The sequence below is a fragment of the Sorghum bicolor genome, chromosome 3 (genome assembly GCF_000003195.3).
Source record: "Sorghum bicolor cultivar BTx623 chromosome 3, Sorghum_bicolor_NCBIv3, whole genome shotgun sequence".
Taxonomy (NCBI): Eukaryota; Viridiplantae; Streptophyta; class Magnoliopsida; order Poales; family Poaceae; genus Sorghum; species Sorghum bicolor.
In genome coordinates, this window is record NC_012872.2 from 9,705,986 (window position 1) to 9,733,115 (window position 27,130).

Genomic DNA, 27,130 nt, shown 5'->3' on the forward strand with positions numbered 1-27,130 from the left:
CCCACTCCCCTCTCCCTTCTCTTCGGTCCACGGCACACCGGGCGCACCCAGGTAGCTCTCCTCCTCTCCTCTCCCCTGTTCTTCCTATCCGACGGCGCCCAGAGCCGCCCAGTGTCCCGGCGGCGCTCCGGCGGTGCTCCGGTGCTCTTCCCCTTGCTCCTCTACTTTAAACAGTGCATGGTGCGTTCTCGGACGTGGCGAAGGTGCTCGGAGCGGTTCGGGGCTCACTGCTGGTGCGTGTCGGCCGGACGTCGCGCGTGTCGGGGCGTTCGTGCCCGTGGCGCCCGCGACCGCAGGGGCGCTCACTCGGGTGCGCACGACGCGCCGGACTGCGCGCGTGGGTGGCGTGGCGCTTTGGCGGGTGCGAAGGGTGCTCAAGGTGGCGCCTTGGGCACTTCCCAGGCGGGCTCGTGCCGTGACCTCGGTGCGGCAGGGCGCGCCCATGGCGGTCGCGAGCGGTACCTCGGCTCTAGGCTCGCGGCGACCCCGCATGGCCGGGACTCGCTCCCCGGCCCCGGGTGTGTGCTGCGTGTACGCGTGCGCGTGCAGATGTGCGACGGACGCGAGAGGTGCAGAAAGGCAACGCCTTGGGTGCGGTTGCGGCGGCCATGGCGCAAGCGTTCGGCTTGGTGGTGCACGAAGACGGAAACGTGGGCATACCGGGGGTGGCGAGGTTGGTGGCTAGTGTCGCAGTGGAGAGCTGACGCCGTGCAGATGGTTCGCTGTGCCGTGCCGTGAAGCCCGCCGCGTGGATGGGGGAGGGACGGCGGCGGCGATCTCCCCTGCTCCGGTGCCCTGGACGGTCCCCGCGGCGTGGTCGCCCCGCCTCCTCGCTCCTTCCTCGGCTTGCAGTGCTCGGAGAGTGGTGGCTGGGCCGCGGCGCGGCGGCGGTGTGGATGGGACGCGCTAGGGCTCGGAATTCGGCTTAAATAGCCGCCCCTGATCATGGCTTGCGGTGGACGGCCGGGGTGTCATCCGGACACGTGTAGGGCGCCTGTGTTCGCGAGGCTAGGGTTTGGGGGGTGCGGGGTGGTTGCGAGCGCGATGGTGATCTCCCGTTCGAAAATCGCCCGGTCAAAAGGGAAGCCGGTGGCGTCACCATGGCAGGGGAATCGGGCAGGAAAAAGCAGAGGAGGGGGAGCAAGGTGGGGGATGACAGGCGGGGGCCACCTGTCATCCGCGCGGGGTGGTTGCTGGGCGTCCGCGCGCGGTGTGGAGCGCGTGCTGGGCCGCGCGCGCTGTGCTGGCTGGCGCTGGGCCGCGGCAGAGTGCCCCGCTGGGCCGCGACGGCGCCTGGGCTGCTGGGTATGCGCGGGTAGGGTGGGCGTGCTGGGCCGCGCGCGATGCTGGGCCGCGGCGATCGCGAGCGCGGGTGGGGTGCGCGTGCTGGGCCGCGAGCTGCTCTCGGGCCAAAATTTGCTTTTCATTTATCCAGCCCTAGCTTCAACCGTTTTCTAATTTCTGCTAAGTCTATTCTCCAACCCCTTGATTCCCTAATTGCCTAACTTAGTTTCCAACTTGAGCACAAGCCAAGGGTCAGCTTTTGAAGAGAAAACACTAGTTAAAATAAAGGTTATTGATTTTATTACTCATCTCATAAAATCTATAAAAGCCAAATCATACGTTGATTTAAATATGCATATGCTCAAAAATCAAATAAGTTCTACTTGTGCATCTACAAGGGATTTTTTTCTAGTATGAATTCACCAACAAGGGTTATTTGTAGAAAAATTTTTCAGGTGGTGATTTTGGTAATTTGCGAAAATTTCTGGGTCGTTACACTGCTCAGTTAATTTTGGGGGCGGCGGCACCGGCCGGATGAGGAGCGAGCGAGGGATGAAGAGGCCGGACGACGAGTCCGAGCCGACGGCGGCATATATGCAGGAGGGCGCGACCGGTTAAATATAATGCGTCGTCTCGTCGCGTCGTCGTTTAATTTTCCCGGCTTCGGTTTCGTCACGGAATGGCCTTGCCTTTGGCTCCGAGTGTCGACCCGTCCCTTTCTTGTGTTCCCTCGACCGACCGCAAGGCGGCCCTGCCCTGACGACATTGACAAAGCCACTGGACGAGTGTCGACGAGGGCGCGCGCGGGGGAATGCATGTCCGGCCGGGTCATCGCGGAAGAGGAAGACGTTCACGTCCTCAGGCCTCTCTTCATTTGCATGCGTCCCGTCCTTGTCAACAGGGATCCTTCTCGGGTTACCGACGACGTACGTGAACGTGTCTTCCTGTTTCCGAGCAAGCCAAATGCGGCTCGTCGTTCCAGCAAAACGCAGCCCATTATCGATCGGCTAGCGTAAGGTAATAGTAATAGCCTAGCCTTGGCCTGCAGCACACTCAGCTCCTTTATTTGGTACGCACACGATCGATGAGCGCCAGGGGCCTCGCGCGTGGCTGCGAATGATTGCGATCCGCGTCTCGTCTGCCACCAGGCGCCTGTGTGTTCATTTTCCCCTGGTTCTCATCATCGGCACGGCCGGCTCACCTGGCTCAAGGCCTCAAGCCTGGTTTCCCATTTTTGTACAATCTCGAACCAGACTGAGTCGAGATTATATTTGTTGATGAAAGGGTTGAGATTATATTTGATAACATATATAGATAGATAAATAGAATTACCTTGCATCCAGAATATCTCCAACAGTTTGGTATATGACTTGCTAAACTTCAAAATTTGGCAAAACATGAAAAAAAAACCGTTCTCCAACAGTTTGCTAAACTTGCTTACCATCTTGTCCCACTTGCTATCTGTCGGAGCCGCGTGCGTATATTTACACACGCGTATCCGGCTTGCCATCGCTCGCCCGCGCCTCTCGGAGTAGTCGGAGAATTCCACGGCCACTTCCCGCGCGCTGCGATGAAGACAGGCCTAGAAGATCTCCTTCCGCTAGCTCCAGTCGCTCTGTAGAACTGTAGCTTGGTGATGAGGTGCTCACGCTCGACGGTGAGTTCCTCGACCTGTGCGTATGCCCTGGCGTAGCATTTTCATGAGGCGGTCTTATACACGGTACCACACGGGCAGGTAGACCTAGCTCGAATCGGGTGCCGGCACCAGCGGCAGCGCGCCGCGGTTGTCTCTGGCCATGGAATCCGAGGGAGGCGATGGAAGGGAAGGCGTTGGGGGTGCGTCCATCCTCTTTTTTTAATGGAAAGGAAGGCAAATGTCAACAATCTATTCGGTGGGCTATCCTCTTTTTTTTTGGCAAGTGAGATATAGCAAATTGTTAGAGATAACTTCTTTTCAACTTGATAAAAAATTATATCAACTTACTAAAACACATGATTTGGTAGATGAGAAATAGCAAACTGTTGGAGATGCTCCCCTCTCTTTTTCCCTTGTTAGCCTTCCATCAAGCATTTGCTTGACCCCAACTTCCACAGGGGCTGCAACTTTAGCAAGGCGCTCCCTCCAGGGTTGAGAGAGGTGCCCTAGCGGTGAACTAGTGGTGCTGGCTGATAGCGTGCTGCACAGATCACGAGGCGGGGGCGGTGCTGCGACAAGGAGCCATGCGTAGGCGGGACACGGCCAAGTTCCGAGCTTGGTGACAATAGTGGGGCTTGCATGTGTAACCAAGCTTGGCAGCCTTGGCGGTTATAACTCAGGCTAGGCACCAAAAACTGAGAACCGAAAACCAAATCGAAATATACCAAAACCGAAAAATTTGGTTCTTGTTCGGTTCCTATTTGCCAGGTACCGAAATACCGAGATAAATTCGGTTCTGTACCTCGGTAAATCGAAGTACCGAGTATATACCGAAAATATTAAACAGGCCCAACAACAGTCCACATAAGCGTTCTCGGTTGATAGAAAGAAACCCTAGCCCCGCTCGCACTCGCCGTGAGTTATAACGAGCCAAACTCGCTGAATGCTCTTTCCTCCAACAAAAAAAAAAGGCTCGCTGAATGCTCGAGCGAGCCAACAACAACTTGATCTTTCATCACCTCCATAGTAGGGCCTCCACCGTGAGTTCAACGTTGCCCGCACAGATGCTTGACATACATTTTGGGCACACGCCTTGCTTGTTTTGCAAAACATACATTAACCAAACTTTGTATTTTAAAATACTGTCCAAAAATATTTTAAATCAAAGGGCCTAAATGTATTTTTCATTTCAAAGAATAGTAGGACTTGGGCTTGTTAAAGGCATTTGGATGGGGCTCGCTCCGTTCCGGTTTGGCCCAAGCCCAATTTGAAATGCTGGACCGAGCGAGTAACGGGCCCACTAGCAACGGGAAACTCGGCCGGTGGCAAGCACAGACGAAATCGTTTTTGACTGGTAGCCCCCTGTCAACATCTCCATTTCGAATTCCTCCCCGCTCCGCACGCGCACGGGCCTGAGAGCTCTGAACCCTTCCTCCTCTCCTGCGGCGGCGCCGGCAAGTCGGCAGCAACCAACCGGAGCGGGAGCGGGAGCGGCGATGAAGAAGATCTTCGGCGCCAAGAAGGACAAGGGACCTCCCCCCTCCATCCAGGACGCCACCGAGCGAGTCAGTGTTTTCTCTCTACCAATCCGCTTCTGTTGCAACCCTGCTCCTGTTGCCCCCTTCTCCATCGTAGCAGTAACTGCATTGGTTCATGGGCAATGGGCAAGCTAATCTAACCCTACTACTTTGATTATCTGGTCTCCAATGCGGCGATCGATCATTTGATCCGGTAGATAAACAAGCGGGGCGAGACGGTGGACGAGAAGATCAAGAAGCTGGACGAGGAGCTGGCCAGGTACAAGGAGCAGATCCGCAAGACCCGCCCCGGCCCGTCCCAGGAAGCCATCAAGGCGCGCGCCATCCGACTCCTCAAGCACAAGCGCATGTTCGTGCCCTACTCCCTGTCTCCCCGTTTTGGTCCGTTCAATTTCTGTTGCAATCATTTTTCACTTTTATTATTGTTGCCTGTTGCTGGTTTACTGTGTCTAATTCATATTATCATGCTAGTTGCCATGTCACCGGAAATAGTAGCAGCAGGCAGCCATTATCCATTGATACTATACCAATTCGAGATTGCTCATTTGCCTCTCAGGTACGAGGAGCAGCGCAACATGTTGTACAACCAAACCTACAATCTCGACCAAGTTGCCTTTGCTGCCGATGGCCTCAAGGACGCTCAGCAGACTGTAATGTCTTCAAATCTCTTATCTACTAGCAAGTTTGTTCATGTTCACAAATCACAATAACAGAGTGTTTTTTCTTTCCTTTTTCCTCAGATGAATGCAATGAAGGCAGCAAACAAGGAGCTCAAGGGAATGATGAAAACTGTCAAAATTGATGAAATTGATGTATGTGTTGCTACCCTTGTGCTCTCAACATTTTCAGATTGTTTTATATCCATTTCTGATTCATTGTGCTAGATGAGCACTGTTGCTATCCTTCTATTGCTCTCAGCACTTTCAGGTTTTGTCATATCCATTTCTGATTCATTGTTAAAAGGTTCCTAAAATGCTAGATTGATTAAGGGGAAGGATGTTGTCTAGCTTCTTATGGGCACATACTACAGGCGTAGCATCAAATAACTGAATAACTTATACTACCTGTGTCCTGAAATGTAAAGGCTTTTGAGTATCCCCGTCTACTTTCAGATTTTGTTATTATATCCATTTCTGAATTCTTATTCATTATCAGAAGTTTCCAGAAATGCTGGACCAGCACTGTTGGTACCCTTTTTATTGCTCCCAGCGCTTTAAGATTTTGTTGTTGTTCATTTCTGATTCATTGCCAAAAGTTTCTGAAAATGCTAGATGGGGTAAGGGGACGCAGGGTTTGTTTAGCTTCGTTTGCGCAGATAATGCAGGCCACATCAAATAACTAAATAACTTATAACAAACTCCAGGATTCTTCTCTCTTTGGAGTTTAATGATACAAATTGGTTATTTTAGGATCAGATAACCTAGCAGTGTCCATGGCACAAAATAATTTTGAGATATTTTTTGTTCTCTTCTTTTGATGAAAGGCAGAACAAAATTTATTAAGTTTACAGTCAACCTTTTCTTTGAAGCTTTTAGGTGATTTTTAGTATCTATAATTCTATATAATAGAACACACAGTTTTTGAAGCTTGTAACATCACCCAGATGGTGTGTTTTTAAGGGTTCTTGCTCCATTTTTCATACTTAATATAAACACAGCTCTCCTGCGTGTTTGAGAAAAAAAAAATCACCCAGATGATGGGGAATACTTGATGGAATGCCTTTAGTATTTGCTGTTGCATACTCTTCCATCCTTTTTTTTTTCAGTACCTTGAGTTGTACTTACACATTCCTGCAATTCATAGAATATGCAAGATGAAATGACAGATCTGATGGATGTGAGCAATGAGATACAAGAAACTCTTGGTAGAAGCTACAACATCCCTGATGACGTTGATGAGGAAGAACTGATGGGGGGTATGGAAGCCGCAATTATTGTCTAGTTTTTGAAGACGATTCTCACTTACTGTTCTTATTATTATTTTTTCATTCGATATTGCAGAGCTAGATGCCTTGGAGTCTGATATGGAGTTTGAGTCAGCTGCAGTCCCCTCATATCTTCAACCAGAATCTGATTTTGATGCTGACCTCAACTTACCTGCTGCACCAACTCGCCCTGCAGCAGTCCCAGCAGGCGGGGTGCAGGTGATTTATCTGCACAATATTCTTAACTTTGTGTGGTTCTGATTTTTTTCCCATTGGGAATGAACCAATATTATTGGTTTTAGTAAAGCACACCATGATTTAGCAAGATATATTTTGATGTTTCATTTCATTTGCTATCAAGAATTTGTTTGTTTGCCAAAACAACACGTTTTACCACTTATTCAACTAGAAGTTTGCTTGATGCTTGATTGAGGTGGTACTAAGGTTGACTTGCTTCGTATCTGATGTGCAGGAGGATGAGCTAGGATTGCCATCAGTGCCTCGAGCATCTCTTCGCAGTTAGAAATATTATTGTACCTTGATTTTAAGTTCATATGAAAACTCTGTAGTTTGTGTCCGAGTCTGAACAATCTGATGTATCCCTGTTTTCGTCATGGTAATGCTTCAGTCTATTGCACTTGCTGTCTCTGCTGACCTTTCAGGTTCCTTTTGCTAAGAGTACGCTGAATATAATTGTGACCGTTTAACGTAGACTAACTGCAACAGGTTAATCACCTTGTGTCCCTGATGATGCCATTTTGTCATTCTGGAATTTCCATCTATCACCTGTCACTTGAGCCGTGTTTGTTGGCAAGTACACATCACTTTACACCACTTTTGTTCTAGACTAGAAAAATCACTATACACGCCAATAATTCTTCAAGACAGGTAAGCAAAATAAGACTGAAGCGAAAATATCTTAGAAGCTGTTCTCTTCTTGCAACACAATTTCCTTTTTATGCTAGCAACAGCTTCCTTTTGCAACAGTTGAGATAAGATGGCCATCAAGATCAGAGCTAGAAATATCTTTACAAGGGGTCAAAAGATCAGGCATGGGGGTGGGGGTGGGGTACACCCCCTTCCCCCTTGGTCCCAAAACAATTCTGATCACCAATAGGTGGTTACCACATACCAGAATCTTATCCAGACCAGAGACCCCCAGTGGCCCTGCAGTATATAAGGGAGGCTCACACAGGCTTCGAAGCTCCACACAAGATAGATAAGCCCTCCAGATCATACCGAACACCTGCCACTTCAGTAGAACACACTTGATCTCAGGCACAGGAAGTTGATATCAGAAAATGCAGGCTGCCGCTACTGCCGTTGGGTTCTCGGCCGTGCTGCCTGTCAAGGCCCGGCCGGCGGCGAGGAGCACGGCGGTGGCCCGCGTCCCTGCCACAAGGAGGAGCGTCCGTACCGCCGCTGCCGCCGTCGTCGTCGCGGAGCCTGCGGAGGTCGACTACAGCTCGAGCTTCTCGTAAGTGTTCCCTAGCCTTGAGAGAGACTTTGATCACTGTGATCAGTGTAGAGCTTGTTCTGATGGTTAGAATTCGGATCGGTGATGACGGCCACATGTGTGTTGGTGGATGATGCAGGGTGTTCCCGATGGAGGCCTGCGACCTGCTCGGCGGCGACGCGTGCATCGGGAAGATGTTCCCGGAGGCCAAGCTCGCCGCGGCGGCGCCGGAGGCGAGCAGGAGGGTGGACGCGGTGGAGAGGGACTACCTGTCCTACGACGGGCCAAAAACGTAAGCAAGCACCCCGACTTTTATCACCATGCATGCATTCTTGCACTGACGATTCATCGAGCAAATTAACCACACTCGCCGCCGTTCGGTGACTGACTGTGTAACCGTGTGGACTGAACTGCAGGGTGTTCCCGGGCGAGGCGTGCGACGACCTCGGCGGCGAGTTCTGCGAGGCGCCGTACATGGACGGCGTCTCCAGGGACGCCTGAAGCCTCAAGACCTGACCTGATCCATCCATGTCTGTCTGTCCAGACTCCACAAACAAAATTGGCCTCACTGTCGAGTAGATGGATGATCTCATGATCCGTTCACACCATGTACGGTATTGTGTATAAACTTACGTAGTTACACGTAGTAGATCCCGGGGGAGCTAGCGTGCGTGTGCGTACGTTGGTACTCTACAGAATAACAGCAGCCAGGCAAGGCCAAAGGGTGTATATATGTATGTCATGTATATATGTATGTATATGTATATATGTATGTCTTGGCCTCTTGGGTTGTGTCAGCTGTGAAGATTGGAACGCAGTGCTGTGGAACTTACGCTACAACCGATATGTTCCCTGCAGAGCCAATGGACCGAATGGAGTGCGTGCTAGAGTACTTAAACTGACCTGAATACTAGCTGCCATCCAAGCTGCACAATCGATATGGACTGGGACAAATTTTCTATCAGAACCATTGGTGGCGTAATTTATTTGAACTAGTACAAAATATACTGTATTATGCTACAAAAAATCAAGCAGATCTAACTTAGATGTAGCCACCAAAGCATTAAATTTCAGTACTGAATTACTAAGCTCCAAGCAATATGAATTATTTATATCAGCGCTTTTCAGCCTTTTACATTGACAGTAAACTTTGCAGGTTTCGAACCTGGCTGTATGTATTGTTTCCCCTAGTATTTTATTTGTGTAAATTTGATAAATTTAATCTGAGGCCTGGCTTCTGGAACCGTCAGAGTTCAGAAACACTCGAGCTTACCAAACAGGCCAGACCTATGTTTGTTCCATTATCAGTCCTCAGGATGTATTCACGTGAAGAAACTCTGCATTAGCCTCAAGAGGACACATCATTATTTCTACCATAACTCCATGAAGACGAATAGATAGATATTATTATACCATAAGAAGATAAGGCCTTGTTTAGTTCCAAAAAATTTTGCAAAACACGTACTGTAGCACTTTCGTTTGTTTGTGATAAATATTGTGTAATCATAGACTAACTAGGTTCAAAAGATTCATCTCATTAATTCCGACCAAACTATGCAATTAGTTTTTATTTTCGTCTATATTTAATACTCCATGCATGCGTCTAAAGATTCGATGTGACGGGGAATCTGAAAAATTTTGTAAAATTTTTTGGGAACTAAACAAGGCCTAAGTCACATTTGATGCACAACGATGTGTTAATCGAAGAAAACCATCAGACATTGCAATCGATCGAAGATCAAATGTTTTTTTGAGATCACGCCCCCCGACGCGTTTTTCATTGAGTAGAAAGAAGTTTTGGCAGTACAATAAGAGTGGTAACACCCTGCAGGTTACCCAAGCCTAAACTACTGGATCCCAAATCGGAAATCCGAGTGAATAGAGCAGCCAGCCTAGCATTTCCGGTGAGGCACCACGGTCCGCCAGGCGCCACGCCAGCGCTCCCGTGACTCCGTCCGCTCCCGGCTCTCGCACAGGCGCTCCCGTCGTCCGCTCCCGTCCGGCTCCGGTCCGGCTGTCCCCTCTGGTCGACCCCCAAGCCGAGCCCCCGACGGCGGACGGCTCACGGCCGGGCGGCCGGCACTCAAGCAGCGCCGCAGCAGGCAGCGGCAGCGGCCAGGCCACGGCACACGGCCAGCACAGGTGAATTGGTGAGTTTAATTTTTTTTTCCCCAAATGGCCAGATATGGCTATGGCTTTATGGTTTAGGGTCTAGATCTGTGATTCTGTGAAACTGTTATTACAGAAGAGAAGTGTATATTGGTATTATTGATAGAATTCATCAAGAGCTTGAGAATAGGTTTGATGAGGTTAGTAGTGAGTTGCTATTTGTATGGCAGCATTGAATCCTTCCAATTCATTTGCCTCATTTGATGCTAAAAAAAAATCCTTAAGCTTGCAACTTATTATCCCAAAGATTTTTCAAGTTCGGATTTGAGAACACTTGGAATTCAACTTGGCACATATATTGAAGATGTGAAGATGGATAACAGAAATAGTATGAGTGATAGGCTATTGAACGATTGTTTGCTTACCTTTATTGAGCGTGATATATTCTCTTCTGTAAGCGAGGATGACATAATTCATGCTTTCATGGCAATGAGAAAAATCAAATTAAAGTAGCTTTTTATATTTATGTAAGAACTTATCTTATATGTAATCTATTTGTGCAAGTTTTAGACCAATTTATGTAAGCTTTGAACATTAAATTGTATTGTCACAATTTGCTTATTTTATAGTCATTTTACCGAATTTTTTCTTTGAATTTTGTCGTGTTGCGCATGAAAAAAAATTTTAGGACTACCTTGGTTTTAATTCCTGGGTCTTCAGTACCCAGATCGGCGGCTGACGCAAGGCCGAGCAGGCGACGGCCGCAGGGGCGTCAATGGGGCACCCTTACGCGCCGGCCGAACTGGATCTGCCGGGCTTCGTGCCGCTGAAGCTGTCCCAGGCCGAGATCCTCGTGTCCTACCTCGGCGCCTCCCTCTTCGTCCTCCTCGCCGTCTGGCTCGTCTCCGGTACGACTACTCTATATGCTCATGTATATGTAGAGATCAGTCTCCTACTTGTTCCGCGGTTACCTCTCCTAGGATTCCCGTCCTCCCTCTTCGAACTGAAATTCAAATTCCAGTATCCAAAGTTGGAATCTTGCCTAGTGCTCTCGTTGGTTTTACAGTGGGGGGAAGTTTAGAGATGTACAGTACAGCAAGACCCAAGATTGGAGGGACTGGGCGCAATTTTTAATTTTAAATTGATTACCTTGTCTGTATCATAACACGATTCGACTCTGCTCTTTAACAATCTGGGCGTGCCTTCAAAGAAGATGACTTAGAATTTAGTCATCGTTCTGAACCTTTCATCTAATAAAGTTGAACAGCAACATATCAAGGGCTATAGAAAGGGTCATGTGCGTGACTTAAGACCAGTAGATCTCTAACAATCTTGTATGATATGGAGCTCATGTATGTTGTGTCATTGCGTGCAGGAAGATGTGGCAGATTATCCAAGACCGACCGTCTGCTCATGTGTTGGTGGGCATTCACAGGGTTGACCCACATAATGATCGAGGGGCCCTTTGTCTTCACTCCTGATTTCTTCAAGAAGGAGAACCCCAATTTCTTCGATGAAGTTTGTAAGTTCTTGCTAGCATCACCAGGAAAGAAATTTATCCACTCAGAATATATTGTGGATCAGCTGAAATGACAGTGGCTGGGTTCTGCCTTGTTCAGGGAAAGAGTATAGTAAGGGGGACTCTAGGTATGTTGCTAGGGACGCCGCAACTGTTACTGTTGAAGGGATCACTGCTGTATTGGAAGGCCCTGCATCACTGCTTGCTGTGTATGTCTTCTCATCTCCCATTTGACTTACTTCTTCATATGCTGCCTACTTTGATTCTTGTCCAACATATGTCTTGTCTAGTGAGCTGTTGTTTACCAAGTTCAATCAAACCTGGCTCTGCGACGAGGTTAAGATTTCTGGGTATGCGGTGATGCCTAATTTTCCTGTTGGAAATGGGGCTGAGATATTTGACTATTTACCTTTTCTTTCTTTGCAGCCTATCCCAACTTCCTTGGGACTAAATGGCTTTTGTTATTGTTGTTTAGGGCTTGCTTTTCTTGCTAGAGCATCGCCCTCCTTTCTAGAGGCATGAAACAAATTTTGATGCTTAGGAATCAAAGGCATCATGAACAATCGGAGTTTCATGTTCATGGGCTTTCTCGATGGGTATTTTTGTTGCCCTGTGAAATGTGTGATATAGATTTGATTGAATCTAGAGGGGAATATCATGACCACATAACTAACCTATTTGAACAGAAAAGGCATTGTGCATACTTCAATGTTTGCATTCACAAATTCTGCATGTAACTTTACAGATTCATAAACTTGGTTTGATATTGTTATTGATTTTAGAAATAGTAATTACCATATGGTATTATTCATCATCTCCTCATTGTTCTTCCCACTTCATAGAGACACTAGTTAGGCTGGAGATTTACACTAGATGTTTGGGAATTATATGCATCAGCAAAGGCTTCAGTTCTCATGTATTTTCAGCTTTTCTTAGATCAAATTGATCCAACCAAAGCATAAGGGACATGAGAAAGTAGCAATGTCTTAAATACCAGTATGTTGTTTTCTAGTGAACTTCTTGCACTAATCTGAAAAAAAAAGGAAAGAAAAAACTCGTAGGACACTCTTTTTTAGTTGGAACGGATATGTACAATTGGAAAGGTCCTTTTCTACTTGTCTAGTAAAAACCGTATCCAGGGCCAAATGTGAACATGTTGCCTGTAGAAGGAGATTTAGTGCAGAACTGTTCTTGTTATATGATTTTTTATTCAATGTTTTAAAATTGTCTGATTAATCATGATTAGTCGAGAAATCGGTCATTGCACATTGACCAGGTGCATCGACTTGATTAGTTTGGTTAGTTGGTCGGTCGATCAATTAATCATTTGTTAGTCACGAGTAGTCAGGCTTGATAGTTCCAGCCGTCTATGTAAGTATGTATACACACAAAGCAACTTGGTGTTTGACTCGGTCCATTTGCAGCTGCTGCCTATTTGCATTATCTCTAGTCTCTACTGTGTATTCCATGCTTTGGAAGTTAATGCCCTCAATATATGGACGATATGGTCGACTTGGTTAACAAGCCAAACCAGCCAACTAATCAGTCCTAACCGATAAGCGATGGCTAGCTGTGGTTAGTCGGCTAGTCTGTGCCCAGGCGACTAGAAGACTTGAAACACTGTTTGTATTCATAATATAGCTTATGTTTGTTGTCTCACCAATTTTTTTCTGCTTGCAGCTATGCTATTGGATCCCGGAAGTCCTTCAGCCATATTCTCCAGTTTGCCGTCTGTCTAGGTCAGCTCTACGGATGCTTGGTTTACTTTATCACTGCATACTTGGATGGCTTCAACTTCTGGGTCGGTCCATTCTACTTCTGGGCATATTTCATTGGTGCAAATAGTTTCTGGATTTGGATACCGATGCTCATTGCCATAAGATCCTGGAAGGAAATATGCGCAGCATTTCAAGCTGAAAAGGTGAAGACCAAATAAAAGCTGTCTTAGCCACCATTTGATTGGAACCAAGACTTGTACTCCCTCCATCCCAAATTGTAAGTCGTTTGACTTTTTTTACCCTAAGTTTGACCACTCGTCTTATTCAAAAAATTTGTGCAAATATAGTCAAATTTTAAGTCATTTTTGAAGAATTTTTATTAATAAACCAATACACAACAAAAAAAAGTGATATTTTGTATAAAACTTTGAATAAGACGAGTGGTCAAATTTGATATTAAAAAAGTCAAACGACTTATTACAATTTGGGATGGATTGAGTACTATGGAGAACTTCATTCGTTGTCTGAAATTCTTATGTTGGTATTGGAAAATGGAAACTGCATGTACTCTTTGCTCAAACAACATTGTGAATTTGTGATGCAGAAAAGTTGATTTTGTTTACAGGGTTTCTGTTTTTAACCCTAGGTGAAATAAATAAAAGTGTTACCAGTGCCATCTCAGCTTTTCACCTTAAGTCTAAAACTCCTTTCTTTCAGCAAATCCATGACGGAATTGACCAACAAATGTAACACCTGTGACTTGCATCAACCATTTTAAAATATTTCAAATCGGCCGGCCATGATGCTCATGTTTGCGTACGACGCCACCCCCGACCCACCCGTGTTTCCCGATGTAACCGAAACTACATGTTTCAATGTATGTACTGCACACCTATGCACGAAATAACTATTTGCACGGCGACAAACGTAGTTTTACTGCACCAGATCGCCTTTCCATGTTTCAAGCCCCTTCCCCTCAACGACATCTTCAGATCAAGAAGAGCAATTTGTCCATGAACAATCAGAAACATAACTGAAAACTGTGGGAAACAACTCATTGTTAGAGTACCTTCGAGTTTGACTCCCTATTCAGTTTCTGGTACCTAAAACCTTCAAAATGGGATCAAGAGATCAGACCGCATAACTACTTTGGAACTTGTGTGAGAGGTGTCAGGGTGAGTTTCATGTCCCAGTTTCCAACACATCTGATTTTAGAAACAGTGTGAGTTTCATGGAGATAAAACTCTCTCTACTTCCATGAAACTCTTATCATCTATCAGGCCAGTCTCAATGCATAGTTTCATGGCACAGTTACCAAGACTCTAAACTAGGTAATCGAGCCAAGACTCTAAACTAGGTAATCGAGCCACAGGAGTTTCATGGGGACGAAACTCCTCCCTCATCTGATAAAACTCCTTCATTTAATGACCTTGCCAAGTCAGCAATTTTGCTTATGCGGCACCCTATTTAATGCGCATGACACTCTCATGAAAAATACATTGAGACTAGCCTCAGTTCATCAATACGGTGCCACATCAGTATATTTATTGCTCATTAAATTCTGATGAAATCACACTGACACCGGCCTAAGGTCACATTTTAATTTTCAACACCTAGAACATCCATGGTAGAGGTGTGCAAGGATGAGGTGGACATCCACGTGTGCCTCTCCATCCTCCATTCCTTGAGGGATGGGCCAGTGATTGCTTACGTCATTTTGCTTCACAACTTCGCCCCTTTTCCTCTCTTTCATAAGCTATTCAAAAAAATGTCACTATATCAAGCTACTGAAGTCGTCCCTATTTTTAAAATGATATAGCATAAATAAACATAGAACCTATTTCAGATCAAAATTTCTCAGTTTTGACATGGAACCCAATTTCTATTGATTTTTAGACTTAATACCGATGCTCTAAAAGTTCAAATAATTTACAAACACTGTCAACTTTGAGGAATTTTAATTTAGAGTTTGCAAGAGGTTTTGAGTTAAGTTCAATCAGAATGGGTTCTCCAGGTGGCCGGTTTGGCTACTGCTTTGCTACAGGGACCAGCCACTGATTGCTTTGTCTATTCTGTTGGACAGTACTGCACAAATAGTTAGGCCCTGGCCCTGGATTTCAAACAAGTCTAACCGATCTTATATATACATAGCAAATACCAGCTTCTGCTAAACAAGCACAATATTTCAGATGGAAACAAGTGCTGGCCAACTAATCCAGAGGTAAGAAGCTGTCAAAAAACTTCAGAACCAGGCTTTGTGGCCTGTAAAATCTGCTAGCCTTTCACCAAGACTGTTAGGGTCTCCTAAGACTGCCTATTCTTGTATTCACAGCACATCTCCTAAGATTTCTTCGTGTTAAGTCCTTTTCAAAAAGAATCAGTCAGTAAGCCACCAAAAAAGGATCTTGCTATCGAATTTCAAAAAAAAAAAATCCCTATCGAAAACGATTCCTAGATCAAAATTTTGCTTCTGTGAACTACAGCTAAAAATCACGTGTAATCAGGTTTCAGCACCCACATAGAACCTTCCAAGCCTCTTTGCAAAGTTGCTATCTCCTTCAGCAGGTTCTTGAAGAGAAGCATATCCTTGGACTGAATGCGACTTTTGAAGTGTTCCGTTATGCTCGTGGAGCTTGCAAACCCGCCGTTATGCTGTATGAAGGTGCACAACTGGCGGATCAGGACTTCTGGTTGCACGATCATGCTTCTGTTAGAAGGGTGAGATGCACGGCTGCCATTCCCAGATGGACTTGATACATGATTGGAAGCTGATCCTACGTTGAGTTGATGCTCCAATGCATCTGAAGCAGCTCCTTCTCGGGTTCCACGAATCTTAGCCAGAAGTTCAGCAGATGGCAGTGCCTTGCCATTCAGAGCACCCACTGGAAGACTTTGACTCCTGCTGCTGGAAGTTTCTGATGGCTGTGAGGAACGGGTCAACTGGCTGTTAATTGTGGACCCAAACTTTCTGCGAACAGAGGAGGGTGCCCCAGCAGCACCAGATCTTCCAGTCCATGTGGGAACAGCAAAACTGTCACGGCTTCTGAGCATCCGTGATTGACGTAAAGCTTCAGCTGCCCTTTGTGCCACCTGTGAAGCTTCTGCTTCTAAGCGCACTTTCTGGTCATCATTGGCGTTCATTATGGCATCATGATTGATAGCACTCTGACAGAATTCAGAAAACAGGATGTTAACTCAAAAAAATGAGCATTGCACAAAGAAGTTCTGTTAGGGATGAGAAAACTGCTTACATGAATGCCTTGAGCATCAAAAAGACTCTTCAAAATGTTCGATTCTTCATCTGCTTGGTCAGAGTTAACGTCCACTCTCCCTTCCCCTCCATTAGATGGTTCAGCTTCACTGGTGCTTGACAAAGCCGAAGCAATATGTTCCTGATCTTGTTGACCGTCATTTGGAACCCCAATATTCACATCTTCAGACAACTGGCTGAAAATATTTGATGTTTCAGTTGAACCGTTCCCTTCGTCGTCTTGTAGTGTGAATAAATCCTTCATGTCTCTGGCTTTAAAGAATCTCTTCTGCTGAGGGTTTTTCAGTACTTTGTTAGTAAGGAAATGCTTGTATATCTGTCGATGATAGACTTTCTCCTCTATTGTCCCACGTGTGATCAGTCTGTAAACCGTTACATCTCTAGTTTGCCCAATCCGCCATGCACGTTCTCTGGCCTACATCACAAAAAGTTTAATCAGATAAGTGCTGATCAGATATTGATGCAAGCTTGCAGAGCACTTCATGAAAGAATAGTGAAAGTGTGCACATAGCTTAGGAGTTAGGACATAATAAACAGGAGATATTGCTTGTAAATTTATAAGCAGATAATGATTCAAAATTATTCATCTCTCAAGTCATCACTCAACTGGCATGCAGTTTTCATGTCGGCCTTTTTTAAGGTCCGGTACAACAATTGTATTGATAGTCACACTAATGCATGTACACACAAAAAAAAAAGTTAAAGGCTAATAGGTACACATTTATAGAAAAATACTCCCTCCATCCCAAATTATAAGTCATTCTAAGAATCATGGAAAGTCAAACCATCTTAAGTTTGACCAAACTTATATGATAAGATAATAACATTTATGGTGCCAACTAAGTATCATCAGATTCTATTTGATGTCGTAAATCATTGTAATTTTCTCTATAATTTTGGTCAAACTTGAGATACTTTGACTCCTCAAGATTCTTGGAATGACTTATAATTTGGAATGGAGAGTACAAATCAGCTAGACGCAAATAGTCATAATACACTGCACCTGCATGTCTGTTGAAGGGTTCCAGTCAGGATCATAAATAATAATCCTGTTTGCCCCAGTCAAGTTTGTACCCAATCCACCAACTTTTGTGGTCAGAATGAAAACAAAGATTTCATCTGTGTTATTGAACTCATCAATTAGTGCCATCCTTTGTTTTGCAGGTGTTAGTCCATCCATTCTTCGGTATTGGTAGTCACAGGCCGTCAAGAAGTTCTCTAAAATGTCAAGCATTTGTTGAGTTTGAGTGAACAGAAGAACTCGGTGGCCTTGGTCCTTCCAGACTTTGAGAACTTGCTCTACTACTTTCATCTTTCCACTTCTTTCAGGATTCCCATAGTCAGGATTCTGAGCAGCATGTTCTCTCTCAAGTAGATCAGGATGATTGCATATCTTCCTTAGGACATCTATACCATACAGTGAATTTCTATTGCCATCAAATATTTGTTCCACCTCTGAACTAGCAAGAAAAGCACGATAAGTAGAACGCTGCTCTGGAGTTAGACTACAGAAAAGAACATGCTCTGTTTTCTTGGGGAGCTGTGCATTGACATCAGCTTTCATCCGTCTAAGAAGGTATGGCATGATAAGATCACGCAGAACAACAGCGCATCTGTATGCTGTGGATACTTGCAATGGTGTCGCATTAGCATAACCACCAACAGTGATTGGCACAGAAAATTCAGTCTCAAATACAGGCAGAACACCTAGTTTTCCAGGGAACACGAAATCGAAAAGAGACCAGAGCTCAGAAAGTTTATTTTGAATAGGTGCACCTGTCATGATTATCCTGTGCACAGTCTGCAGTTGCTTGCACACAAGCGTTATCTCAGCATTGGGGTTCCTTATACGATGACCCTCATCCAACACAGCATATCCCCATTCTATATCAAGCAACTTCTCCCCTAAGATTCTTAGCTGCTCATATGTGGTTAAAAGCAAACCTGATCCTGAATTTACAACCCGTGAAATCAAGTCATCCCACTTCTTTGCAGGCTTTGCACGTCTAACCCCTTCCTGATCACTATCCCAAGAACCTTCGCTGTCAGAATCATTATATGCCTTGCTCTTTTTACTTGAACCATTTGCAGAATCATGTAAGATCTCCACCTTGAACTTTGGATACCACCTACTGGCCTCCCTTTGCCACTGTTGCAGAAGTGTTACAGGACAAATAACGATGCTTGGCTTGTACATGCTGCTGTTATGCAAAGAACCAAGAAATGATAAGACTTGCACAGTTTTTCCCAGGCCCATTTCATCTCCAATAATTCCACCAGCCCTTTGACAGTGTAACTCCCACAACCACTGCACTCCCACTTTTTGGTAATCAAATAGCTGTTCGTAAATTGTGCCAGGAATTCTCAAACCACCTTCAAGGATAACAGGAGATACCCCATCAAAACCTTCTGCTGCTTGATCATCTTCCTCAGAAACTGATGCCGCGAAGTCCCCAACATCCTCATCTGTGAGTAAACAAATAATTCATTAGGAGAAGTGTTCTATTTTGTTGGGTCATAGGAACAATGAGGACAGGTATGGGGAGATAGACATTTAGGGTTTATTGTCAAAGTTTTTTTTCCCTTCCTGGTGGTTATTTTGTGTTTCGGTGAATAATAGGAAGAGGGCGCCAAAGGTGTGGAGCGATGAGTATTGCCCTAGGGGCTTATGATAAAAAAAATGGCAAGAAGGATTACATTGGGAAAAAAAAGGATTACATTGGAATTTGATATGTGCATATAGAAACAGAATAATAGCGGAGCTACAGCTTTAGAAACTGTAAACCAAACTCGACATACCATCAGTTTCCAATAGTGATTCCTTCCTTGAATTGGCTTTCCTCCATTTCTTGTCAGGCAAGGGCCTCTTGGTCTTATTCCTTTGTCTCTTCCTTTCCTGTTCTGAACCAGGAGATACAGGACGCTTTAGAGGCCTTCCAAGCCTTTGAAATGGAGCAGTAGGTGCGTCCAGCCTAGGTAAAGATTCTGGATCAAGCAATTTGGTCGTTGGGCGGCTTTGTGCAATCTGCTGCATTGACTGAGCGACTCTAGCAATCCTGGAAGCTTCAATTGTTTCTTCAGCTTGTTCAGAGGGATCATTTTGCCAATGAGAAGGTCCAGGTAGCTCAACACGCTTCTCAAAGCCCTTCAACTTGTGAAATGGTGTCAGTAAGCCCTTCCTGATTAGTTCTTCCCTTTCCTACACCATATAGAGTATAACATCAGAAAGCAGTGGAATATAGCAAATGAGACAAGAAATAAGAAGCCCCAAGGAGTAGTAGCTCACTGTTTCCATAAATCCTACAGAAGCCCCATCAAGCACTGCATCAAAGTCTTCATCATCATTATAACTCATTGTTTTCAGTCTCGGCGCCGACATCTTCTTAGGATCTCGAGCCGGCAGTAGCGACTTCTTCTTACGCCTCGGCTCGTCTTCAACCAGCATGGCCAGCATCTTATCTTTCCGGTTGTCCGAGCCGGACTGGTAGGGGTCCGACTGCGATATCTCTTTCTGAATCTGAGCTTTAGCTTTCTTGAGGCTTTTAAGGCGCTCAGTGGCGAGCGCCTGCTGGAGCGCTCCTCCATGAGGTTCGTCCTGGGCGGTGCGATCGGCTTGTTTCTGCTTCTTTTTATCTTGTCCATCACCGCTGTCGGAGCTGTCGATCTTCTTACCAGCTGCATTCTTAGCTCTTTTAATGGTGGAAGCTACGGCATCGATCTCGAGTTGCACTGAGCGCAGCTTATGATGCAGCTTGGCCTGCACATCAGACTCAGGCACAACATTACTCCTGCTGGGTTCATCAACAGCTGCTCCTGGCTCATCGTCGTGCTTGGGTTCGGTTTGGACCTGCACAAATACAGGACGGCAGCATGAGGTGGCGAAACAGATTGTGGGGAATTACGCAAAGCTGTGGACGTGAGATGCGAGAGAGGAATGGGACACGCGCGAGGAGGGAAAAAAAAAAGGCACTGGGGGTTTGCCTGCGAGAGGATTTTCTTCTCGATGTCCTCGATGTTGGCGGACGTGACGCCGAGGCTGTGCAGCAGGCGCTGGTCGTCGTCCTCTTCGTCCATGGCGTCTGTCGGAGGCACAAGGCTCCCGCGCGCGCACGTAGCAGCCTAGCAGGGGGGCAAAGTGGCGGGGGGCTTGTAGGAATCCAGTCAAGGATCTGAATAGGGAGCAGACAAGGAATCCAGTCGAATTCGTCAGAAGGTACACATACACCAACCAAGCGAGGGCCGAAGGAATGGGCGATGGATTACTCACCCACCAGCAGTAACCCAGTCCAATCCAATCCGAGTCCGCCGGCGGATGGCGGAGTACCGACGATTCAACAGAGACGGCGATTTACCGGCGGCCTTTCGTGCTGCTGAGTACGGAGAAGGAGGCCGCGGCGGAGACGGGACGGGGGGCTGAGAATTCCAGATGCCTCCCTCCGATCCGTCCCTCCCGGCCCCTCCGAACCCTCCCCCTCCCGCGCTAGGGTACGGGGTTTCTTCCCCGTCTGGCCGTCTCAGAGCCCTCGGGGACGAACAGACGAAGGCGAAGTGCCCGCCCGCAGCCGGGAGCCGGGAGGGAGGAGGCGGAGTTCGTTGCTGCCTCGGTCGGTCGGTCGTGCTGGAGCCGACGCGGCGCGGCCACCGCCTTTGGTTTGGGTTTGGGTTTGGGCGGGTCCTGCGCCGTGTGCGATTTCTGGTCATCGATCCGCGTACAAATGCGACACACCGGTGGCATAGTACGCCCTACGGCCCAGTGTAGCCTTCTTGTTCTTGACTTCTACCAGGCGTAGTTAGTACGGCTTGGCGTTGTTTAGATGCACCCAAAAACCAAAAACTTTACTAGATTCCCCATCACATCAAATCTTACGCATATGTATGGAGTATTAAATATAGATAAAAATAAAAACTAATTACACAGTTTGTCTGTAAATTGTGAGACGAATCTTTTAAGCCTAGTTACTCCATAATTGGACAATGTTTGTCAAATAAAAACGAAAGTGCTATAGTGTCAAAATCCAAAAAGTTTTTGGATCTAAACAAGCCCTTAGATTGATCCACGGAAGTTTAAGGATTCAGGCCTTGTTTAGATGCGAAAAGATTTTTGGATTTCGCTACTGTAGCACTTTCGTTTATTTGTGATAAATATTGTCCAATTATATGCTAACTAGGATCAAAAGATTCGTCTCGCAATTTACATTTAAGCTGTGCAATTAGTTTTTATTTTCGTCTATATTTAATGCTTCATGTATGTGTCGAAAAATTCGATGTGACAGAAAATCTTAAAAACTTTTTGATTTTTTGGATGAACTAAACAAAGCCTCATTTCACGTGTCCTTACATTCGTCCACAGAAGTTTTTAGGTTTCGACACGTGTACCAATTCAATTTCACACGAAAAAACACGTAATTTTAGAAGCAGGCAAGATCTTAAAGCATATCTAAAAGTTTCTTTTTAAACGTACTTTCTAAATTATTAGACCTTGTTTAGTTCACTCCAAAACCAAAAACTTTTCAAGATTTCCCGTCACATCGAATCTTGCGGCACATGAATGGAGTATTAAATATAGATGAAAACAAAAATTAATTGCACAATTTGCCTGTAAATCGCGAGATATATCTTTTAAGCCTAGTTACTCTATGGTTGGACAATATTTGTCAAATAAAAACGAAATTGTTACAGTGTCAAAACCCAAAATTTTTGGATCTAAACAAAGCCTTATATGAAGAAAGTTATTTGAATAAAATTTATATTTATATTTTTTTCAACTTCCAATATTTTTCTATATTTTAGGTACACTCTATCCCACTCTCTCTTTTTGGCTGGGGAGTAATCGGTAATAGATAACCATAATATTTGGGGATTTAATTAAAAATTTATTGGAGAATTTATTTCCAGCACAAATGCTATTCCTATCGATAATGAAGGATATAAAAAGCTTCTTGGACTTGCTTTTAGTCAAAAATTCTTTTTCTGAGTCTAAGAGGTTTCTTAAGTTCAAGATACAACATATTGTAATATTGCTCTAGAAGAGTACCTCGAAATCAATTTTACAACATAATAAAACATTGATGTAGCAGCTTACCTAGCAATAACGAACATGGGTTATCTCCTTCATTTAGGATAAATAGTTATTATTTTAGAAGATCTCTTAAAAATTATTAGTATAGGAGATGAAAAAAAAAGAGATACACATCTTCTAAAATATTAATGTTTTTTATTAAGAAATTGGATATGATATTTAGCGGAGATAGTCTAGGTTCTGTTTGATCCATGGAGCTAATATTTAGTTGTTAATAATTAGTTCCTTTTAATCTAAACAGACAACTAATACCTTGTTAATGTTAGCTAATATCAACTAGCAATTATTTTACTAGTAATTCAAACATGCTAACATGAGCTAAAATAGTTAGTTAGCTCATACTCCATCCGTATAGGATTTAAAAGTCATTTTAGTCAAAGTTCAAGTTAAATATTGAGAATGTAAATCATCGGTAACTTTTAATTTGTTGAGTTTTGTGAATGTGAAAATTGTATGAATAGATTTGTCTTGAAAAAAATACTTTCATAAAAGTACATATATATATATATATTATTTTTTCTATTTTTATAAAAATAAGAGGTCAAAGTTGTGTTTTGGAGACCATATCGTTATCCTAAACAACTTCTAAATTCTATATGGATGGAGTATTTTGTATCTCTATATTCTAAATTATAAGACATTTTTTAAGACATTGTTTTTACTTTGTTTTGTGAATTTTGGTTTATGTTGATGCTTATGCTGAACTGTGAGAGAAAAATAGTGTTCGTTACCTAAAAAGTACTCCCTCTATTCCAAATTATAAGCCATTACAAGAATTTTGGAGATTAAAAGCATTTTCAAGTTTGACTAAAATTATAGAGATAAATACTAAGATTTGTAACATAAAGTAAGTATACTATAAAAATATAATTAATGACGAATGTAATGATACTTAGTCGGTATCATAATTATTATTATTTTATCATATAAATGTGGTCAAAGTTAAAAATAATTTGACTATCTAAGATTTTTGGAATAACTTATAATTTGGGATGAAGTAAGTAATATTAAAGTAGTGGAGCGGAATAGGACCCATGTCTAGATATACAAATTAAAATAAATATTATTTGTATGTCAGAGCCTGTCCCCACATGTCAAGCACTCAAGCAGCCCTGATGTGTACTTCCCTCGCTGCTGGCCTGCCGCTGCTGTTGCGCCGACGACTCCGTGACTCCAGTACCCAGAATCGGCGGCTGACGCAAGGCCGAGCAGGCGACGGCCGCAGCGGCGTCAATGGGGCACCCTTACGCGCCGGCCGAACTGGATCTGCCGGGCTTCGTGCCGCTGAAGCTGTCCCAGGCCGAGATCCTCGTGTCCTACCTCGGCGCCTCCCTCTTCGTCCTCCTCGCCGTCTGGCTCGTCTCCGGTACGACTACTCTATATGCTCATGTATATGTAGAGATCAATCTCCTACTTGTTCCTCCGTTACCTCTCCTAGGATTCCCGTTCTCCCTCTTCGAACTGAAATTCAAATTCCAGTATCCAAAGTTGGAATCTTGCCTAGTGCTCTCGTTGGTTTTACAGGCAGTTATAGTGGGGGGAAGTTTAGAGATGTACAGTACAGCAAGACCCAAGATAAGATTGGAGGGACTGGGCGCAATTTTTAATTTTAAATTGACTACCTTGTCTGTATAATGACATGGTTCGACTCTGCTCTTTAACAATCTGGGCGTGCCTTCATCAAGATGACTTGGAATTTAGTCATCGTTCTGAACTTTTCATCTAATAAAGTTGAACACCAACAAATCAAGGGCTATAGAAAGTGACATGTGCGTGACTTAAGATCAGTAGATCTCTAATAATCTTGTATGATATAGAGCTCATGTTGTGTCATTGCCTGCAGGAAGATGTGGCAGATTGTCCAAGACCGACCGTCTGCTCATGTGCTGGTGGGCATTCACAGGGTTGACCCACATAATGATCGAGGGGCCCTTTGTCTTCACTCCTGATTTCTTCAAGAAGGAGAACCCCAATTTCTTCGATGAAGTTTGTAAGTTCTTGCTAGCATCACCAGGAAAGAAATTTATCCACTCAGAATATATTGTGGATCAGCTGAAATGACAGTGGCTGGGTTCTGCCTTGTTCAGGGAAAGAGTATAGTAAGGGGGACTCTAGGTATGTTGCTAGGGACGCCGCAACTGTTACTGTTGAAGGGATCACTGCTGTATTGGAAGGCCCTGCATCACTGCTTGCTGTGTATGTCTTCTCATCTCCCATTTGACTTCTTCATATGCTGCCTACTTTGATTCTTGTCCAACATATGTCTTGTCTAGTGAGCTGTTGTTTACCAAGTTCAATCAAACCTGGCTCTGCGACGAGGTTAAGATTTCTGGGTATGCGGTGATGCCTAATTTTCCTGTTGGAAATGGGGCTGAGATATTTGACTATTTACCTTTTCTTTCCTTGCAGCCTATCCCAACTTGCTTGGGACTAAATGGCTTTTGTTATTGTTGTTTAGGGCTTGCTCTTCTTGCTAGAGCATCGCCCTCCTTTCTAGAGGCATGAAACAAAATTTGATGCTTAGGAATCAAAGGCATCATGAACAATCGGAGTTTCATGTTCATGGGCTTTCTCGATGGGTATTTTTGTTGCCCTGTGAAATGTGTGATATAGATTTGATTGAATCTAGAGGGGAATATCATGACCACATAACTAACCTATTTGAACAGAAAAGGCATTGTGCATACTTCAATGTTTGCTTTCACAAATTCTGCATGTAACTTTACAGATTCATAAACTTGGTTTGATATTGTTATTGATTTTAGAAATAGTAATTACCATATGGTATTATTCATCATCTCCTCATTGTTCTTCCCACTTCATAGAGACACTAGTTAGGCTGGAGATTTACACTAGATGTTTGGGAATTAGATGCATCAGCAAAGGCTTCAGTTCTCATGTATTTTCAGCTTTTCTTAGATCAAATTGATCCAACCAAAGCATAAGGGACATGAGAAAGTAGCAATGTCTTAAATACCAGTATGTTGTTTTCTAGTGAACTTCTTGCACTAATCTGAAAAAAAAAGGAAAGAAAAAACTCGTAGGACACTCTTTTTTAGTTGGAACGTATATGTACAATTGGAAAGGTCCTTTTCTACTTGTCTAGTAAAAACCGTATCCGGGGCCAAATGTGAACATGTTGCCTGTAGTAGGAGATTTAGTGCAGAACTGTTCTTGTTATATGATTTTTTATTCAATGTTTTAAAATTGTCTGATTAATCATGATTAGTCGAGAAATCGGTCATTGCACATTGACCAGGTGCATCGACTTGATTAGTTTGGTTAGTTGGTCGGTCAATCAATTAATCATTTGTTAGTCACGAGTAGTCAGGCTTGATAGTTCCAGCCGTCTATGTAAGTATGTATACACACAAAGCAACTTGGTGTTTGACTCGGTCCATTTGCAGCTGCTGCCTATTTGTATTATCTCTAGTCTCTACTGTGTATTCCATGATTTGGAAGTTAATGCCCTCAATATATTGCCGATATGGTCGACTTGGTTAACAAGCCAAACCAGCCAACTAATCAGTCCTAACCGATAAGCGATGGCTAGCTGTGGTTAGTCGGCTAGTCTGTGCCCAAGCGACTTGAAGACTTGAAACACTGTTTGTATTCATAATATAACTTATGTTTATCTCACCAATTTTTTTTTTTTTTTTTGCTTGCAGCTATGCTATTGGATCCCGGAAGCCCTTCAGCCATATTCTCCAGTTTGCCGTCTGTCTAGGTCAGCTCTACGGATGCTTGGTTTACTTTATCACCGCATACTTGGATGGCTTCAACTTCTGGGTCGGTCCATTCTACTTCTGGGCATATTTCATTGGTGCAAATAGTTTCTGGATTTGGATACCGATGCTCATTGCCATAAGATCCTGGAAGGAAATATGCGCAGCATTTCAAGCTGAAAAGGTGAAGACCAATTAAAAGCCTGTCTTAGCCACCATTTGATTGGAACCAAGACTTCTATTGTGGAGAACATCATTTGTTGTCTGAAATTCTTATGTTGGTATTGGAAACTGCCTGTACTCTTTGCTCAAACAAAATTGTGAATTTGTGATGCAGAAAAGTTGATTTTGTTTACAGGGTTTCTTTTTTTTTCCCCTTAGGTGAAATATATATAAGTGTTGCCAGTACCATCTCAGCTTTTCACCTTAAACTCCTTTCTTTCAGCAAATAAACAAGCGGACTAGATCTGTGTAGTTGATTTTTTCAATGAACATGTTAGGTTTGGATCTATTAGCTCCTAATAGTTAGCTAGCTAGTAGCTCATAGCTAGTTTTAGCTAGCTAACTGTTAGCTGCTATTAGCTGATTTGGGCCCAATAATAAGGAATTAAGGATTACCAAATGTTGGGGTGGCTTAAAATGTGCTGTAATTTGGTTGCATACCAAATTGCAGCTGGCAATTGCTGAGTGATAACAAATTTAAAAACACAGACAACAAATGAGAACAATGACCAAGAAATGCAAAAATACTAGCAGAGTTGACCAGCGCCGGACAAGATGAAACCCCGGCACAGGCATCAGCCATCACTTTTTGTAATTTATTTACAGACTCGCAAGTAATTGCTTGTTTTCTATCAAAAGCCCTGCAGGC

At 44.3% G+C, this 27,130-nt stretch overlaps 5 protein-coding genes across 7 annotated transcripts; 4 read left to right on the forward strand and 1 right to left on the reverse strand.

Annotated features, from left to right (window-relative positions):
• On the forward strand, positions 4,293–7,093 carry LOC8072371 (charged multivesicular body protein 5). Its single transcript, XM_002455303.2, has 7 exons — positions 4,293–4,485; positions 4,656–4,807; positions 5,015–5,108; positions 5,199–5,270; positions 6,262–6,373; positions 6,459–6,601; positions 6,855–7,093. Exons 1-7 carry the CDS (start codon positions 4,417–4,419, stop codon positions 6,903–6,905), a joined length of 693 nt encoding a protein of 230 aa, XP_002455348.1. The 5' UTR covers positions 4,293–4,416; the 3' UTR covers positions 6,906–7,093.
• Positions 7,579–8,695, forward strand: LOC110433579 (light-regulated protein). Its single transcript, XM_021455995.1, has 3 exons — positions 7,579–7,859; positions 7,978–8,130; positions 8,255–8,695. The coding sequence occupies exons 1-3, from the start codon at positions 7,684–7,686 to the stop codon at positions 8,337–8,339; spliced, it is 414 nt and encodes a 137-aa protein (XP_021311670.1). The 5' UTR covers positions 7,579–7,683; the 3' UTR covers positions 8,340–8,695.
• Positions 9,515–26,621, forward strand: LOC8085054 (probable 3-beta-hydroxysteroid-Delta(8),Delta(7)-isomerase). Of its 3 annotated transcripts, XM_002455304.2 has the most exons (6): positions 9,515–9,988; positions 10,636–10,855; positions 11,323–11,469; positions 11,567–11,675; positions 13,147–13,387; positions 26,444–26,621. In XM_002455304.2, the coding sequence occupies exons 2-6, from the start codon at positions 10,723–10,725 to the stop codon at positions 26,456–26,458; spliced, it is 645 nt and encodes a 214-aa protein (XP_002455349.2). In that variant the 5' UTR covers positions 9,515–9,988; positions 10,636–10,722; the 3' UTR covers positions 26,459–26,621. The 3 variants fall into 3 exon arrangements, with proteins under 3 accessions (XP_002455349.2, XP_021312460.1, XP_021312461.1); XM_021456785.1 differs by lacking the exon at positions 26,444–26,621 and having other exon boundaries at positions 9,519–9,988; positions 10,668–10,855; positions 13,147–13,858; XM_021456786.1 differs by lacking the exon at positions 26,444–26,621 and having other exon boundaries at positions 9,772–9,980; positions 10,693–10,855; positions 13,147–13,858.
• Positions 15,300–21,110, reverse strand: LOC8085055 (DNA excision repair protein CSB). The gene is made up of 7 exons (XM_002457493.2): positions 20,723–21,110; positions 20,437–20,624; positions 19,742–20,302; positions 19,255–19,654; positions 17,459–18,921; positions 16,436–16,870; positions 15,300–16,349 (listed from the first exon to the last, which is right to left on the reverse strand). The coding sequence occupies exons 2-7, from the start codon at positions 20,527–20,529 to the stop codon at positions 15,675–15,677; spliced, it is 3,627 nt and encodes a 1,208-aa protein (XP_002457538.1). The 5' UTR covers positions 20,530–20,624; positions 20,723–21,110; the 3' UTR covers positions 15,300–15,674.
• LOC8072372 (probable 3-beta-hydroxysteroid-Delta(8),Delta(7)-isomerase) lies at positions 23,611–26,670 on the forward strand. Its single transcript, XM_002455305.2, has 4 exons — positions 23,611–23,900; positions 24,378–24,524; positions 24,622–24,730; positions 26,203–26,670. Exons 1-4 carry the CDS (start codon positions 23,768–23,770, stop codon positions 26,456–26,458), a joined length of 645 nt encoding a protein of 214 aa, XP_002455350.1. The 5' UTR covers positions 23,611–23,767; the 3' UTR covers positions 26,459–26,670.

Excerpts from the sequence above, each read along its gene's own strand:
- LOC8072371 (XM_002455303.2), top strand. The coding sequence starts at position 4,417 with ATGAAGAAGATCTTCGGCGCCAAGAAGGACAAGGGACCTCCCCCCTCC. Across the intron at positions 6,374-6,458 it reads TGAGGAAGAACTGATGGGGG|AGCTAGATGCCTTGGAGTCT; the intron begins GTATGGAAGCCG and ends TCGATATTGCAG. Across the intron at positions 6,602-6,854 it reads TCCCAGCAGGCGGGGTGCAG|GAGGATGAGCTAGGATTGCC; the intron begins GTGATTTATCTG and ends TCTGATGTGCAG.
- LOC8085054 (XM_002455304.2), top strand. The coding sequence starts at position 10,723 with ATGGGGCACCCTTACGCGCCGGCCGAACTGGATCTGCCGGGCTTCGTG. Across the intron at positions 10,856-11,322 it reads CGCCGTCTGGCTCGTCTCCG|GAAGATGTGGCAGATTATCC; the intron begins GTACGACTACTC and ends CATTGCGTGCAG. Across the intron at positions 11,676-13,146 it reads CCTGCATCACTGCTTGCTGT|CTATGCTATTGGATCCCGGA; the intron begins GTATGTCTTCTC and ends TTCTGCTTGCAG.
- LOC110433579 (XM_021455995.1), top strand. The coding sequence starts at position 7,684 with ATGCAGGCTGCCGCTACTGCCGTTGGGTTCTCGGCCGTGCTGCCTGTC. Across the intron at positions 7,860-7,977 it reads GACTACAGCTCGAGCTTCTC|GGTGTTCCCGATGGAGGCCT; the intron begins GTAAGTGTTCCC and ends TGGATGATGCAG. Across the intron at positions 8,131-8,254 it reads TCCTACGACGGGCCAAAAAC|GGTGTTCCCGGGCGAGGCGT; the intron begins GTAAGCAAGCAC and ends ACTGAACTGCAG.
- LOC8085055 (XM_002457493.2), bottom strand. The coding sequence starts at position 20,529 with ATGGACGAAGAGGACGACGACCAGCGCCTGCTGCACAGCCTCGGCGTC. Across the intron at positions 20,303-20,436 it reads AGAAGAAAATCCTCTCGCAG|GTCCAAACCGAACCCAAGCA; the intron begins GCAAACCCCCAG and ends GTATTTGTGCAG. Across the intron at positions 16,871-17,458 it reads ACCCTTCAACAGACATGCAG|GCCAGAGAACGTGCATGGCG; the intron begins GTGCAGTGTATT and ends TTTGTGATGTAG.
- LOC8072372 (XM_002455305.2), top strand. The coding sequence starts at position 23,768 with ATGGGGCACCCTTACGCGCCGGCCGAACTGGATCTGCCGGGCTTCGTG. Across the intron at positions 23,901-24,377 it reads CGCCGTCTGGCTCGTCTCCG|GAAGATGTGGCAGATTGTCC; the intron begins GTACGACTACTC and ends CATTGCCTGCAG. Across the intron at positions 24,731-26,202 it reads CCTGCATCACTGCTTGCTGT|CTATGCTATTGGATCCCGGA; the intron begins GTATGTCTTCTC and ends TTTTGCTTGCAG.